Below are 14057 nucleotides of genomic sequence, written 5' to 3'. Positions count from 1 at the left end.
AAGCTGAAAAGTTCCAAGTTTACCATATACATGAAATCCGGAAACTGAATTTAATTTTACTGCTACTTTCTGATATTTTATTGTCTAAACCACAGGTGTCAAACATATTGTACATGTTGCAGAACTTGTTGGACGTTTTAGTACTTTATCAAGTACAGTGATGAATGTGTCGTGAATGAATGTCGTGTAGCCTTGAATCCAGTCAGAAAATCTGCTTCAATTATTTATGTAATGAAAGACAAACTGTAAGATCTTAGTCAGTCTGGCAATTTGATTCATTTTTGAGACGTTAAAATGTGAAAAGTGCTAAATAACTGAATGGCAACAACACTTGGGGTTTATGAAACATGCAACTTACTTCAATTCTTACACATGTGTTTACGTATTGTTTGTCTTCGTCCTACAAGCTAATTTCACCCTAATAATAAAACATTAAAAAAAAGTATTAACATTAGAATAAACTTGCTTCTTTTGACGTCACTCACAAACCACAAACATGTGACATTCATGAGCACAAAGAAACTGAAAATGTTTTCAAGGTTCTTACATCAGCTCCGGTGCCGTTACGTGACGGAAGAGATAAACATGTGTAAATGAGCAAATCGTGGCCCCCGGGGGGGCTTTAGGAGGTTAAACCAGCCGTCATACAAACACAGCAGCTTTTTTACGTTACATATGCAAAGTCTTCTGGAGAAGTAAAGACAAGCACAAGCATATTTGAATATACTCCATCTGGTACATGGACTGCATGTTTCTGATCATTCCTTTGAGCTACATCAACTCGCACATGAGAATGAATAGAAAACATTTAGGGGGCTTCAACTCACAGTTGGACCAAATTGAGCAATGTTGTAACATTTCAAAGACTGTGTAAACGACTCATTGATGATGCATTATATAATCACTGGGTGTGAATGTTTTCCTAGAATTTTAAATGAAAACCAGCATTCAAACTCAGCAAGTTGAGCAAATGCAGCCAATTTAGAGCACTTTCTTTTACTTTTTTTTTTTAAACTGATGAGTCCCACAACTTTGTTTGTCAACACGTTTTGTAAGACGGAGACAAAAATAATCAGCTGATGTGTCACTTGATCTTTAAACATCTAACGTTTGACGATTCAGTCTTCGCTAAACTTTTTTTTTTTTTTTTTTAAAGCAAACACAACTTTCCCCTCCTGCCTCAGATCAGACTTAACTTGATGATCCTGTTTCAGCTGTTCCTGCTCACTTTTGACACGGAGGACAGGACTGACAGTTTAAGCCCAGCACAAACAGCAGCAGCACCGGACAGAGACAACGAGACACCACCACCACCACCCCTCCGCCAGCCTCCCTGCCCGAGCTCCGGACACTCACCGTCATGCCTCGTCTCCGGAGTTTGCGTCTCTGCTCCCGAAGTGCCGAGAAACAACTGTCCAAACTTTTCTTAAAAACACCCCAACATTCCTGCTTCCGCTTCCTGAAAGCAGCAGAAGCAGCAGCGGCGGCAGCAGCAGACGCATGGAGGGAGGGAGGGAGGTGGAGGAGGAAGGAGGAGGAGGAGGAAGGAGGAGGACGGAGGAGGACGGAGGAGTGTCCTCTGGAGCTGCAGCGGCGGAACAGCGACACCTGCGGGAGAGCGTCCGCTAACACAAAAACAAAACCGGGCCCAAGTTTTTCTGCGTTTATATAGATTCCTGCGTCACTGTGACGTCACAGCGTTAGCTGGAGGCAAAACAGAGGTTGCGGTTGAGGCGAACGCTGCCGCTTTGCACCGCGAAAATGTTCGTCTTGCTGCATTTTTTGGCTGCTAAAACCAAAAAACTTGACGTTTCATCACACACCAGGCACTGCCAGTCGTAGACAACTTTTGGCGATTAAAGGAAAGGATTGGAGTGAGACAATCATCAATAACGTGCACACTTCACATCAGATTAGAAGATTAATATGTTAGTTATTTAATTGATGACCTCTTGTCTTTTATGGAACACATTAAGTATGTAAAACAGCTGAGGCTTTTATTAGGATTTCATTATGGAAACAAGTTTTTTTTTTCTTATGTAAAACAGAAACTGGTGAAATCAACCTTTTTACCTGATATTGACTGTATATGAGATGTGCTGTATATGAAAACATCTGTTTATTGATAGTGTGTATCATGCTGCACTGAGATTTATCACAACCTGTGGTTCTCTCACCCATCACTGTCTTCTCTGCATTAAAGTAAATTGCTCATCGTTACGTTATGAGTATGATATGTGGAAACACGGATGTTACAACCTCCACTCAGTGGATATTTTGCTCTTGGTTTTTCCAAAGATGAGGACAGAATTTGGAAAGAAAGCTTTTAGGTTTTGGGACCAACTAATTGGGGTGAGCTTCAGTCTGAACTGCATCTATGAAACCTCAAACCTATGAGTGAATTTAAAGCTCTGATGAAAACAGTGTTTTTTTCTCTATTCAAGTGTTTTAATTAAGTATGTTGTTAAGTAACTAATTTATTTGCTTTTTATTTCTTTTAATATCCTTTAACTGTGTAATTGTGTTGCTGCTATCTTAGTCAGATCTCCCCTATAAAAGAGATTCTCGATCTCAATAAAATAAACATATAAAATCTCTAGTAATCCCTCAACAGCTTCTCCTTCTTGTAGCTCCTAATGTCAAATGTCATCAAATTGTACATTACTGTACATTAAATTCATTATACTTCAAATTCATTACCCATTTTTCTCTTGTTTCAGAAGTTGAGAAGAAAGAAAGAAAGAAAGAAAGAAAGAAAGAAAGAAAGAAAGAAAGAAAGAAAGAAAGAAAGAAAGAGACTGTACTTTTACCTGCATTACCAAACTCAACCAGCAGATAGAACCCAAACACCGTTAAACTTGAGCTCGTCTTTACTGAGGCTCTGATGCTGGATCTGCAGTTCTCACTAAATTCATTAAAGCAAGTTCAAGACCTGTAAGTGATTTAAATGTCAACTAAACTACACATGGCACAACAAAAAGTTCAGGAAGCTGACCTAAAAAATATTACACAGTGTTAAATGAGTCAGCAGATAAAAGTTATTCTATATTCTGTTCCAGTTTCCTTCCACTTCATGTCATGTATTTAACATACAGCTTGTAGTGTATTAGCACTTGTTTTTTTTTTTAGCAGATATCAATACTATTTAAAAGCTCGACTTCACAATACGCATTGTGAAAACTTTCAGACTAGTTTTGTACCTTAAACAACCATGTGTGTTTTTCTTTTTTTTTTACGTTTCACTGTGGTTTCATAGTTCCTGTGAGACACAGAATAAATAACAGCATTAATTTGAAAAAGAAGGAAGAAGAAAGAATAAGAAAAAAGAAAGAAATGTTTAATTCATCTTTCATAAGATCACGTGGCATGTTAACCTGATAGAGAAAGAAATAAAGAAAGAAGAAGAAGGAGAGTTATTATTAGAAAAGAGAGAAAGAAAGGAGAAAGAAAGAAAGAAAGAAAGAAAGAAAGAAAGAAAGAAAGAAAGAAAGAAAGAAAGAAAGAAACTTTGTAGTGTCAGGTCGGTGGTCGTAATGTTATGGCTGGTCATTCATACGTCATTCATAAACTCTGCGTTGGCTGTTAACCCAGTTATTAAAGGTATAATGTTAATGAGGAACCTGGTGATTAACGATTATTAGAAGAAGCTGTGGAGTTTGTGTTTGTTGTTTTCATGAATACGATGATCTGACCTTCACGCACACAGGAGACAGTATAGAATAATAATCCTTATTCAACAGTCGGCTGCTCTCTGGTCACTTTGCTTTCAGCAACATGAGTTTATTTCCTGATCTCTGTCTCCTAATAAAACATGGACATTAACAACTACAGTCTATAATTTAATTATCTTGGTGAATATAAATCCAGCTTGATAAGGCCTGTAGTTCATATTCATTAATCCTGAGCCGAGCGGCTGAGACATTGATTCTGCGTTAACCATTAGCAGTCGGAGGGTCCACGCCGACGGACACAGACCCACACGTCCTCCACAGTCGTCTGGCAACCACCTAGCAACCGGTTTATCATCACCGTAGCAACCTCTTCACCGGAGATCAGTGTGGTCCAAAGTCCACGGCCTCTTTCTTATTGGCCGGAGCTGACTCAGTGCATGTGGATGAGTTACTTAAGCCCCGCCCACCCAGCTCTTCTTCTCTTCTTTGTTCGCTCATCAAAAAAACAAAAAACAAAAGGGCAACGATCAAATGAGGCTGAAGGGAACAGCTGGTTCACGTCCAATATCTTTATGTCATTGGGAAGAGCACAAGTCGTCCAAGCTGGACGACCAGTCAGGACAAACTAGGACAAACTGCTCTCGATCATGGACAATCCATCCTCACACCAAACATAGTGAATGCTACAGAACTTCATTCACACCAAACTCTACTTAGCTGGACAATAGTAAATAATAATAACCATAATAGTAATAACGTAAAGTAAGTCTTACATGCAATGTTACATGCTCAAAAACGCGTGGTTATCCTGTATAATATAAATAAAACGTAACTATATGTTAATCCCCTTCCTCAATCTTTCAAATACTTTGTAAACACTTTTTTTTGGACATTACGCTTTAAACTGGAAAATGTTTGGACTTCGCTTAATTTCCTCCCTATAACATTCCATAGTTTGACCCCATAAACAAAAACTGTTTTTAGTTGTTAGTTATTCCTATGTATATATTGTACAGTCTCTGTTTCTTTGTTGATATGTTGGTTCTGTAAACTATTTTCTATTTTATTTTACTAGATATTACTTATATTTTATCTGATCTTTCTAAGAGTATTTCTTTTATGTGCAACTAAGCTACTGAGAAGAAGCAGTTTTCCTTATCTTAGTGTAACTCTGTGAATACGACCCATGTTCGCGTCTCCTGACGTATGTGTCCTTCTGTACGTCTCCTGGGGCAACAGCCTAGCAACCAATCAGCTTTGTTGTCTCATGACGCGGCCTCTGCAGGTAATGGATGTTCGGGACAAGACTTCTGGTTCTAAGTGTTTTATAGTCGGACTGTCACCCTGAGATGTGGATTTGGAGATGAGCTTTGTGTGACTAGTCAACATGAAGCTCAAACGGTATCAAGGTCTTGACAACAGATCCTTTATATTTCCATGTCCATATGTATAAATAGTGACGAAAATGAAAGAACAATCAATGTGAAAAGAAACTATAGTAGCCTCTCATCTTGAATACATGTTCAACACAATAGTTGGTTGAACCTTGAGAAGTAATTGTGATGTGAGTCCGGCCTCGAAGAGGTTATTGGTCAGTAGAATATCATTAGTCTAATGATGCCATATTCTATATTTGAATGTTTTCAGAAAACAATATATATATATATATATATAAATATTGTAATAAGTTAAAAAAAACTTTTTATTATGCTATTAGGCTGACATATTGTCATCCTTCTCCATCATAATCATCATCCTCATCTTCATCATCTTCATCATCATCATCTTCATTCGCCACTGTCAACTTTATGCAAATCATAATCACCATCATTTTCATCTTCATCCTCGTCATCAGCTGTGTTATAATAAACGTCACCATCATCAACATAACCTGATTAGGGTGATACAGCAGCAGAGAACAAAAATTAACTAAAACTAAAAACGTGACTATATATAAAAAAGTAAATACCTTGTGGTACAAAAAATATTTCCATACTCAGGTTTACGTAGCTAACCCGAAGTTAAAAAAAACAACTAGCGTACATTAAGGGTTGAGGTGATAAATAATATACATATGTTTATGATGATGATGATGATGGTGATGTTGAGATCTTCATCATTGCAATCCCATTGATATAATGCTCATCTTCACCACCATTAATATCATCATCTTCATCATCAAACCACATCAAAAACTTACCCAGGTGCATAATTCTCAAATTATCAAATGACCATTCCATTCCATTCACTTACCGCCCATTTGGTTGGAGTCTAAAACCATTAAAAAGTGAAATATCGTTGCCTGAGCCGAAGAGAAGAGCTTCAGTCTCCTTCAGTCTCATTGCACCATTTTATATCGCTAACATTAATGTTAATACGCTAAAAGGACAACAACAAGACACAATGTAAACAGACTTTCCTATTGCCCCCTAAACCCACAATGCATTGCGGTTTTTGAGCCCTGTACCACCACAAGAGTGAAACAGGCTCAGCAGGCGGCGGATGTTCTTTATGAGGAAACTGAAGTATGGCCTCATTTCCCACCTCCATCCTCACGACCTTCTCCAGAGAAGAGATTGGTGCTAAAATATCAATACTTACGATACCAGGTCTTTAATGTAGGAACACAGTGGAAAGTAACTAAACCGTTGAGTTGTGGCAACACAACAAACCTTGTGAAACACCTCAGGACAAACTACAACACAGAATATGAAACATTTATGATGAGGAGGACAGAAGAGGAGAGAACAGAGTCACAATTAAGATGCAAGTTTTCATTTTATAGTAGATCTTAATAGTTAAACAATAATTTACATTAATGGTCTTATCCTTTTTTGAGTCTTTGAAACATCATTTTCACATATTTTGTATGATTGTGTCCTGTGTTTGTTTTTGTTGTATTAGTTTGACTCTATACTAAATGAGGTCATTACTTCAATTTAAAATAAATAAATAAATTACTCACGTAACACTTGTATTCTTTCTTTTTTTTTTTTTTTTTAGGTTTACCAGACACATTGGGGTGTATTTACACAGAGTATTGGTATCGCCTGAATTTGACTTGTAACAAATCAGAAAGGGAATCAGTGGTACTGAATGTCACTTCTGCAGAGGAATGATGTTCACCCTCTACGGTAGCTGACAAGAAGGCTCTGCAGAGGGTAGTGACGTGGGACAGAAAGAGTTTTCCAAGTCTCGCTGCATCTGCTCAAGAACTTTTCCAGAGCCGCTGCAAGAACAGATGAAGTCTATCAACCGCTGCCATCAGGTGAAAATTACAGGGGAACAGTTTTCTACCACAAGCTGCAGTTACACTGTTTAACTGCTGACTTGATGCGGGGAAGGGCACCATCTACCATGCATTTTATTTTATTTTATTTTATTTTATTTTAACTAAAGGAATTTTTTATTATATATCTGTGCAGATCTCCGAGAGGAACGCAATTCCATTCAGTCTACATTACAGCTGCATGTTTGTCAAAATTATAAAGTCTGATTTGATTTGATTTGATTTACAACACCTTCCAGGAGTAGGTTTGGGTCTGTGCGCATGCGTCAATTTGTGATGCGACAGATGGTCAACTTTCCTCACAAAGAGAGAGAGAGAGAGAGAGAGAGAGAGAGAGAGAGAGAGAGAGTATTTGGCTGATACGAATGGAAGATTTGTCACGTGATCCCCGGGGCCGTTTTAATGACGTAAGCACCATATGGCGCGTGCCGGGAGGGCGTGCCACAAATTTGTCCCCCCCCCTCCTCGTCCCCAACCCCTCTGAGTGTGTGTGTGTGTGTGTGTTTGTGTGTTTGTGTGTGTGTGTTATCTGGGTATAAAACCAGCAGCATCCCACACACACACCTCAGACAGCTCTCAGCAGATCACGCACAGCCACGCACGAGAGAGAGAGAAAAATAATAATTAAAAAAAAAAACACGCGGGATGCAGTCAGTCTGAAGGACAGCGCAGCTCATCACAACAGGTAGGTTTTTAATGAAAAATAATAACAATAATAATGAATAATTCTCCTGACTTCCAGGACGACACATCTGATCAAAGTATCACAATTTTAAACCGAATTAATTAATATATTCATTATATTTAACTCGTCTTTAATTGAACAAGTCGCCAGCAATTCTCAGAAATAAACCAAGACAAACGTTAATTTCATTTAATAGTCTATGTAATATTTCTAGTTTAGTTTTCACTTCTTGGGCAAATACATTTTTTTTTTTTTTAGACTATTTAATGTTTCATTTTTGGCGTTGCCTCAATTTCCCACGAAAACAATTATTCTTTCTTTATGCAATTTGAAAATGAGGATTTTAAAAACTGTTTTCATAGTGTTTGATTTATTGTAGTTTTTTGCTTTATTTGTTTTATTTGCGTTTATCCAGAATGTTCTCTTCACCTGTTTATCGTCCTGAGAAAAAAAAACGGAGTGGAAAGAGGAAAAGAAAAGACGTACCTTATTTACTGGCTTATTATTAGGCCAATTATTATTATTATTATTATAAATGCGATTCTTTCATGTTATATAAAATGTATTTATTTATTATTCGAGTTAAAACGAAATTCTTTTTTTATATATAATTTTATGTTTGCATACCGGAGTTTCTACGTCTTTTAACTGGATCCAAACAGGTCGTATATTAACCATTAACTTAATTTATTAACTTTCTGGACAATCTGAGGATGTTTGATAAGATGTTTCCATGTAAAAGCGACGTGTTGCGCAGATTTTAAAGCTATCGCTGGTGAACGTGTGATTACAATAAATTCAATTAAATTCGACGCTGGTTTTTCGTTCTGATTTAATTACAACCTCGTTTTGACTGTGTTTTTGTTATTTGTTTCTCTCTGTTAAACACTTTTATTGTGTTTCTTCTCATTTAATTCAAAGGAAGAATAAACTTTATATTCATGTAAATGGGACAAGCTAATAATTATGAAACGTTTTTAGTCAATCTTTTATTAATTACAATAATTTAAACAATACCTGAGGAAAATCTCAAAAACAATTCTAAACAAGTTTACTTTTACACGTCTACACAGAGAACAAGTGTGACCTGAGTGTTTTTCAACAGTGAATTTATTTCTTCTGTTCATCAGAGAATCAGCATCATGACCAGGTCTGTACGGGAGGAGCAGGAGTCAGAGGAGCAGCAGGAGCTTCACAGCCCCGCAGGGCGAGAGACCGAGAGGGAAGGAGGAGAAGGAGACGGAGGGGAGGAGGACGAAGACCACCTGCACCATCTGGAGGACGAAGAGGACGAGGAGGAGGAGGAGGAGGAGGAAGAGGAGGAGGAAGAAGACGGAGAGAACAAACCCAAGAGGCGAGGACCGAAGAAGAAGAAGATGACGAAAGCTCGCATGCAGAGGTAGATTTTCCTAAAAATGAAAAACTTGAAGTGTGTCCAGAAGGAGACAAGGGAAGGAAACCGGCAGGGATCATCCTCAGAGGAGTAGGATGTATTTAATCTGACCCACACACACGGAGGAATAAAATCCTTTTCCTCGTTTCTCGGTCCTGATTCATCTTAAAACTACAAAGATTGTACAATTCATTTTTATTTACTTCTGAAAAGGAGCCACGGTTTGTATTTGTGCATGAACCAAATAACCAGGAGAACAAAAGACAACGTGGGTGTCATCACCTGAAAAGCCTGAAAATCCACTTGGCACTGTTTGTTCAGCCCCAACCAGCCGACATTTAGAGCTGAGCTAACGCTTAAGTCCATGGATTTCCTGAGGAGGCGATAGGGACCAAAAGTGGAGCTAAGACAGCGTGAACAAACGCTTCACTACAACTCACAAACCAATAACTGGAATAAAATTTGAACTATAAAATTTAACAACTGATGTGCACAAGAATTTGTCCAAACTCTCAACCCTTTACTTAATGGTGTATTTACAATTAAGTTTTTATTATGATGCACAAGATAAATCAGCGTCTTGTCTACCATTAGCAACAGACTCCAGGAATGTATAGGAACTCATGAACCTTTGTTTTTCTAATGGGTGAAACTGCTTTACGGTATTTCTAAAAAATGCAGACGCTTGAAACAGAAGAAAAGCACTGCTTTAAAAATATGAGAATATTTATAGAAAGGGTCTTTGCAGATAGATGTTCATTAGGAAATGGGTCCTGGTTATTGTTTTGTTGCAGTCGCTCTACATTTATGGTTTCTAACCCAATACAATTCATCCCTGAGTTTTTCTGTCAGGCTTCATATACTACAGGCTGCTTTTCCTGGGACATATTTTTTTATTTTAATTCGCAGACGACAAGTTGTAATATGTTCCTCAACAGACACTAAAAATACATCAAATCAAATCAAAAAAGAAGAAAAGGTTTATTTTCTGCACCTTGCGTTTTACTACCTAAATCATACTGTTTGTTGGTTGTGGGAGCACTTACAAATTAATAGAAAAGACATTAGCTGGGATGCCAAATACTCATGGTTGAAGGCATTTGTTTGTCTCACGAGAGATTTCTGAATATTATCTCTACACTGAGATGTTACAGATATGATAACTTACTAACGTATGAATCTGTTTCTGAAGGTTTAAGATCCGCCGGATGAAAGCTAACGCCCGAGAGAGGAACCGCATGCACGGGCTCAACGACGCCCTGGAGAGCCTGAGAAAAGTCGTCCCCTGTTACTCCAAAACCCAGAAGCTGTCCAAGATCGAGACGCTCCGCCTCGCCAAGAACTACATCTGGGCCCTGAGCGAGATCCTGCGCTCCGGCAAAGCCCCCGACCTCATGAGCTTCGTCCAGGCGCTCTGCAAAGGTAACAACACCACCACCAGCTAAGAGTCTGATCTCTGATTGCAGTGAAGGAAATGAACCACGTGGCATCAACAAGGAAGTTTGCTTGGACCCAAAAATGTTGTGAAATCCAAATAATAGAATAGAGAATTCATCCTGTCGCAGTTCACGGTTAGGGGAACAAGTTGTCTGATCTTCTTGTCTGTAGAGGTAATTCTGTTTCTCCAGAAGTTAAAAGTACGTAAAGTTTGTCCAGAAAGTGGCAGCGTCATTCAAATCTGTAGAGGTAACCCACTGAGGAGCAAGTAAATGGAAATTTAAGCTTAATGCTGTCACAGTTCATCCAGAACGGAACATGAATGCATGAACCAAACACATTTAAAAAGAAATAATATAACGAAACCTTTTACTGTTACAGTGGTTGTTAATGAGGTAACGAGGTCAATGGTAGAGCTCATTAAACCGTCGGCAGGTAACCTGAATACTGTAACTTCCAGTGACACAACTGAGCTACTTCCGTTTGAGTCTTGTTTCGTGGAGGCTTCAGAGTGAAGCATTTGAGTTGTGTCCGAGATGCACACGAAGATAAGAAACGTGCAAATATTTACTTTTTTTTTTTCAAATGATTAAAAATGAACATGAATTTACCCACATAATTAAACACGTATGACACATTATATAATCACAGGTACACAGGGTATTAACCTGCGCTCATAAATGTTAATAATTATTGACATTTATTTTCCATTAACAGATAAGGTTGTTGCATTTAGTAACAGTTTTTATTGATAGCTGTATATTTATATTTTAGCGGCGATATATGAAAAGTATTAACAAGTCTATTGTTATTATTTACAGATACCAACAGGTATTAAAACATATTAGCCATCTGATATCATTGGTGTTGCATACATTGACCCATATTGTCTCTCTGCTCTCAGGTCTGTCTCAGCCGACCACTAATCTGGTGGCGGGCTGCCTGCAGCTCAACCCTCGGACCTTCTTGCCGGAGCAGACGCCCGACATGTCGACCCACATCCCTCCAGCCAGCGCCGCCGCCTACCCCGGACACTTCTCCTACCAGAGCCCCGGGCTGACAGCCGGCCTGCCCAGCCCCCCCTACGGCACCATGGACCCGTCCCACATCTTCCACCAGGTCAAAGGTCAGCCCTACGGCCCTCTGGAGCCCTTCTTCGACGGCGTCCTGGTGTCGGACGGCCCGGCGTTCGACCCGCCCCTCAGTCCGCCCCTCAGCATCAACGGCAACTTCTCCTCGTCCTTCAAGCACGAGGCCGTCACGGCCGCCGAGTACGACAAGAGCTTCTCCTTCAGCGTGCACTACGGCGGAGGCGGAGGCGGGGGAGCTGGGGGCCACCCCGCCATGTATGGCAACGGGGGGTCCAACCCGCGGTGCGGGGAGCTGCAGGTGGACGGGCTGATGGGCTTTGACGGACACTCGCACCACGAGCGACTAATGAACGCCCAGCTGAACGCCATCTTCCACGACTCTTGAGGAAGAGGAGGCTGAAGGACTGAGGGACTGATGAAGACAGAGAGAGACAGACAGTCATGTGTGCGTCTATCGTTTCCATAGCTGTCTTTCCGTCTTTTCTTCTGTCTGTCTGCGTCAGGCTCCGCGACTCAACCTGACGACGGTTTAACCTTCTTATAGCGCTTCGTCCTGCAGAAGACGCCCTCTCTGAATGTCTCGTTAATATCCATGTCATCGTTTTAAAAAAAAATAATCAATAATCAATGAGCAATAATCTGGAGGAAACTATGCAATTTTGTTAAAACCTGAGCGCGGCTCAGCTGATGATTCCAAATGTTGAAAGAATAAAGATTTCTCTATTTTTGGGTGGGTGTGTGAGGCGACGTCGGGGCCGGCGTTGGGCCAAAGTGTTCCTGTCGTTCATGTGGTTTTTACTTTTTGCTTTTTATAACGTTCCTGTAGCGTTCCGTTAAACATTTCATGTGACTCTTGTTCATATTTTATATGATAGATGTTTATAAAGGCCTTTTATTAAAAAGGAATTTGATGTGATTCGCCTGAGAGACTCTGTTCATTTTCAGCAAAACTACAAAAACACCTCCTCAGTCCAGTTTAGAAAAGGCATTCTGAGAGATTTTAGTTCACTGGAGCTGCATTTAGAAATCTTAACACTGAACATGTTTTATAATGTCAGTCTTTAGCAGCAAATGCAATTTAACATAAACCATGAATGTTGAGTTCCATACAATCAAGTAATCTGTTCATTAATACACAGGATGAGATGTTCCAATCCCTTGTTCCATGATCTAAGGCAAAACTCCCTTAGAAGCCAGGTCCAACTGGAGAACCAACCAGCAGACCAGTGGTCAGAAATGAGATACAATTAGCCGAGTCACAGAAATAAAAAAACACCAGCTAATTAGCCTGGACACCAGCAGTAGGTAATAGAGATGATGGGAATGCAACTACATTCCCATCATTAATGGAAAATTAAAGTAGAAATTAATCATTAGAACATTTCGGTGAGCTGTCGTGAAGTTTCACATTTCACATTTACCACATTACTGGAGGAGTATTTAACACCAACGCACCAAGTGGCTCACGGACGTTCAGACGTTTTCTGGAGAACGTCACAAACTTTCCATGCGATTTGTGGTAATTTAGGATCCAAGTATGATACTGGACACATGAGGAGAAAACACGTCTCTCCTTACGGGGAAACAATGTTAATAACATTATCACACCGGCTGAAGGACAAAACCAGGATTACTGTGTGTGTGTGTGTGTGTGTGTGTGTGTGTGTGTGTGTGTGTGTGTGTGTGTGTGTGTGTGTGTGTGTGTGTGTGTGTGTGTGTGTGTGGAGGGCACAGATGTTCGTTCTGCAGGCAAGATTTTAATTTATGAAAATGATCTCGTTTATGCATGAGAGCCCCCCCCAACCAACACACACACACACACACACACACACACACACACACTGTTGTCCTACTGTGCATGTGTGTGTCTATATGTATGTGCGTATGTAGATGTGTGCGTGTGTGTGAGTCAACAGGGACAATATGGTGGTCATATCCCACCATTTAGCCTCCCCCCCTGTTAAAGTGGAATATTGATGAGAGAAAGTCAGACAGCAGCATGAAGATTTATCCTCTTCAGCCCGTGAAGAAAATATATCTAAATAAAATATTTGCATAAATTGTTGTGTTTATTTACTGGACTTTCCCCCTTATATGATGACAGGAGAGTGTAACATTCAACACAGGTCCAGGAACATTGTGGCAAAATACTGATGGAAATTACTCGAAAAAGCCGAGTGGAATCATACACAGTTCATAAAACGCCGCGCTCCGAATAGTAGCTGAAGCATTAGCAGTATCAATAGTATTAGTCGTAGTCGGTTTTGCGTTTCAGACTGCTGGCTGATCATAACACTGATTAATGCAGCTTATACTCGGCCATCTGCCTGCAACACTCACGCTGCGTGTGTGTGTGTTAGCGCTGTGGCTCATGATATGGTATTTCTACCTCACCCACCCTCCTCTCTGGTGTCGGTTAAATCATACAGGCTGACACCTTCACCAGTCAATGTATGTTTATTACACAGCAGGTAGAGACGGACACAGTTGT

At 39.8% G+C, this 14057-nt stretch overlaps 2 protein-coding genes across 3 annotated transcripts in view; one reads left to right on the top strand and one right to left on the bottom strand.

The window, feature by feature from the left end:
* Positions 1–1539, bottom strand: part of itprid2 (ITPR interacting domain containing 2) — a 43437-nt gene extending 41898 nt beyond the window's left edge. Inside the window, exon 1 of one of the 2 annotated variants that reach the window (XM_047600755.1) lies at positions 1357–1539. The gene's annotated coding sequence lies outside the window, so the exon portion shown is untranslated. The remainder of the gene's footprint in view (positions 1–1356) is intronic. The other variant, XM_047600756.1, reaches the window with a different exon arrangement.
* A 5987-nt stretch (positions 1540–7526) lies between these two features.
* neurod1 (neuronal differentiation 1) lies at positions 7527–12482 on the top strand. Its single transcript, XM_047601768.1, has 4 exons — positions 7527–7645; positions 8776–9044; positions 10231–10460; positions 11380–12482. The coding sequence occupies exons 2-4, from the start codon at positions 8788–8790 to the stop codon at positions 11949–11951; spliced, it is 1059 nt and encodes a 352-aa protein (XP_047457724.1). The 5' UTR covers positions 7527–7645; positions 8776–8787; the 3' UTR covers positions 11952–12482.
* The last annotated feature ends 1575 nt before the right edge of the window (positions 12483–14057 follow it).

This window comes from Mugil cephalus, chromosome 12 (assembly GCF_022458985.1).
Source record: "Mugil cephalus isolate CIBA_MC_2020 chromosome 12, CIBA_Mcephalus_1.1, whole genome shotgun sequence".
Lineage (NCBI taxonomy): Eukaryota > Metazoa > Chordata > Actinopteri > Mugiliformes > Mugilidae > Mugil > Mugil cephalus.
The sequence above is the reverse complement of the archived record's forward strand: the minus strand, read 5'-3'. Positions and strand labels throughout refer to the sequence as shown.

Excerpts from the sequence above, each read along its gene's own strand:
- neurod1 (XM_047601768.1), top strand. The coding sequence starts at position 8,788 with ATGACCAGGTCTGTACGGGAGGAGCAGGAGTCAGAGGAGCAGCAGGAG. Across the intron at positions 9,045-10,230 it reads ACGAAAGCTCGCATGCAGAG|GTTTAAGATCCGCCGGATGA; the intron begins GTAGATTTTCCT and ends CTGTTTCTGAAG. Across the intron at positions 10,461-11,379 it reads CGTCCAGGCGCTCTGCAAAG|GTCTGTCTCAGCCGACCACT; the intron begins GTAACAACACCA and ends CTCTGCTCTCAG.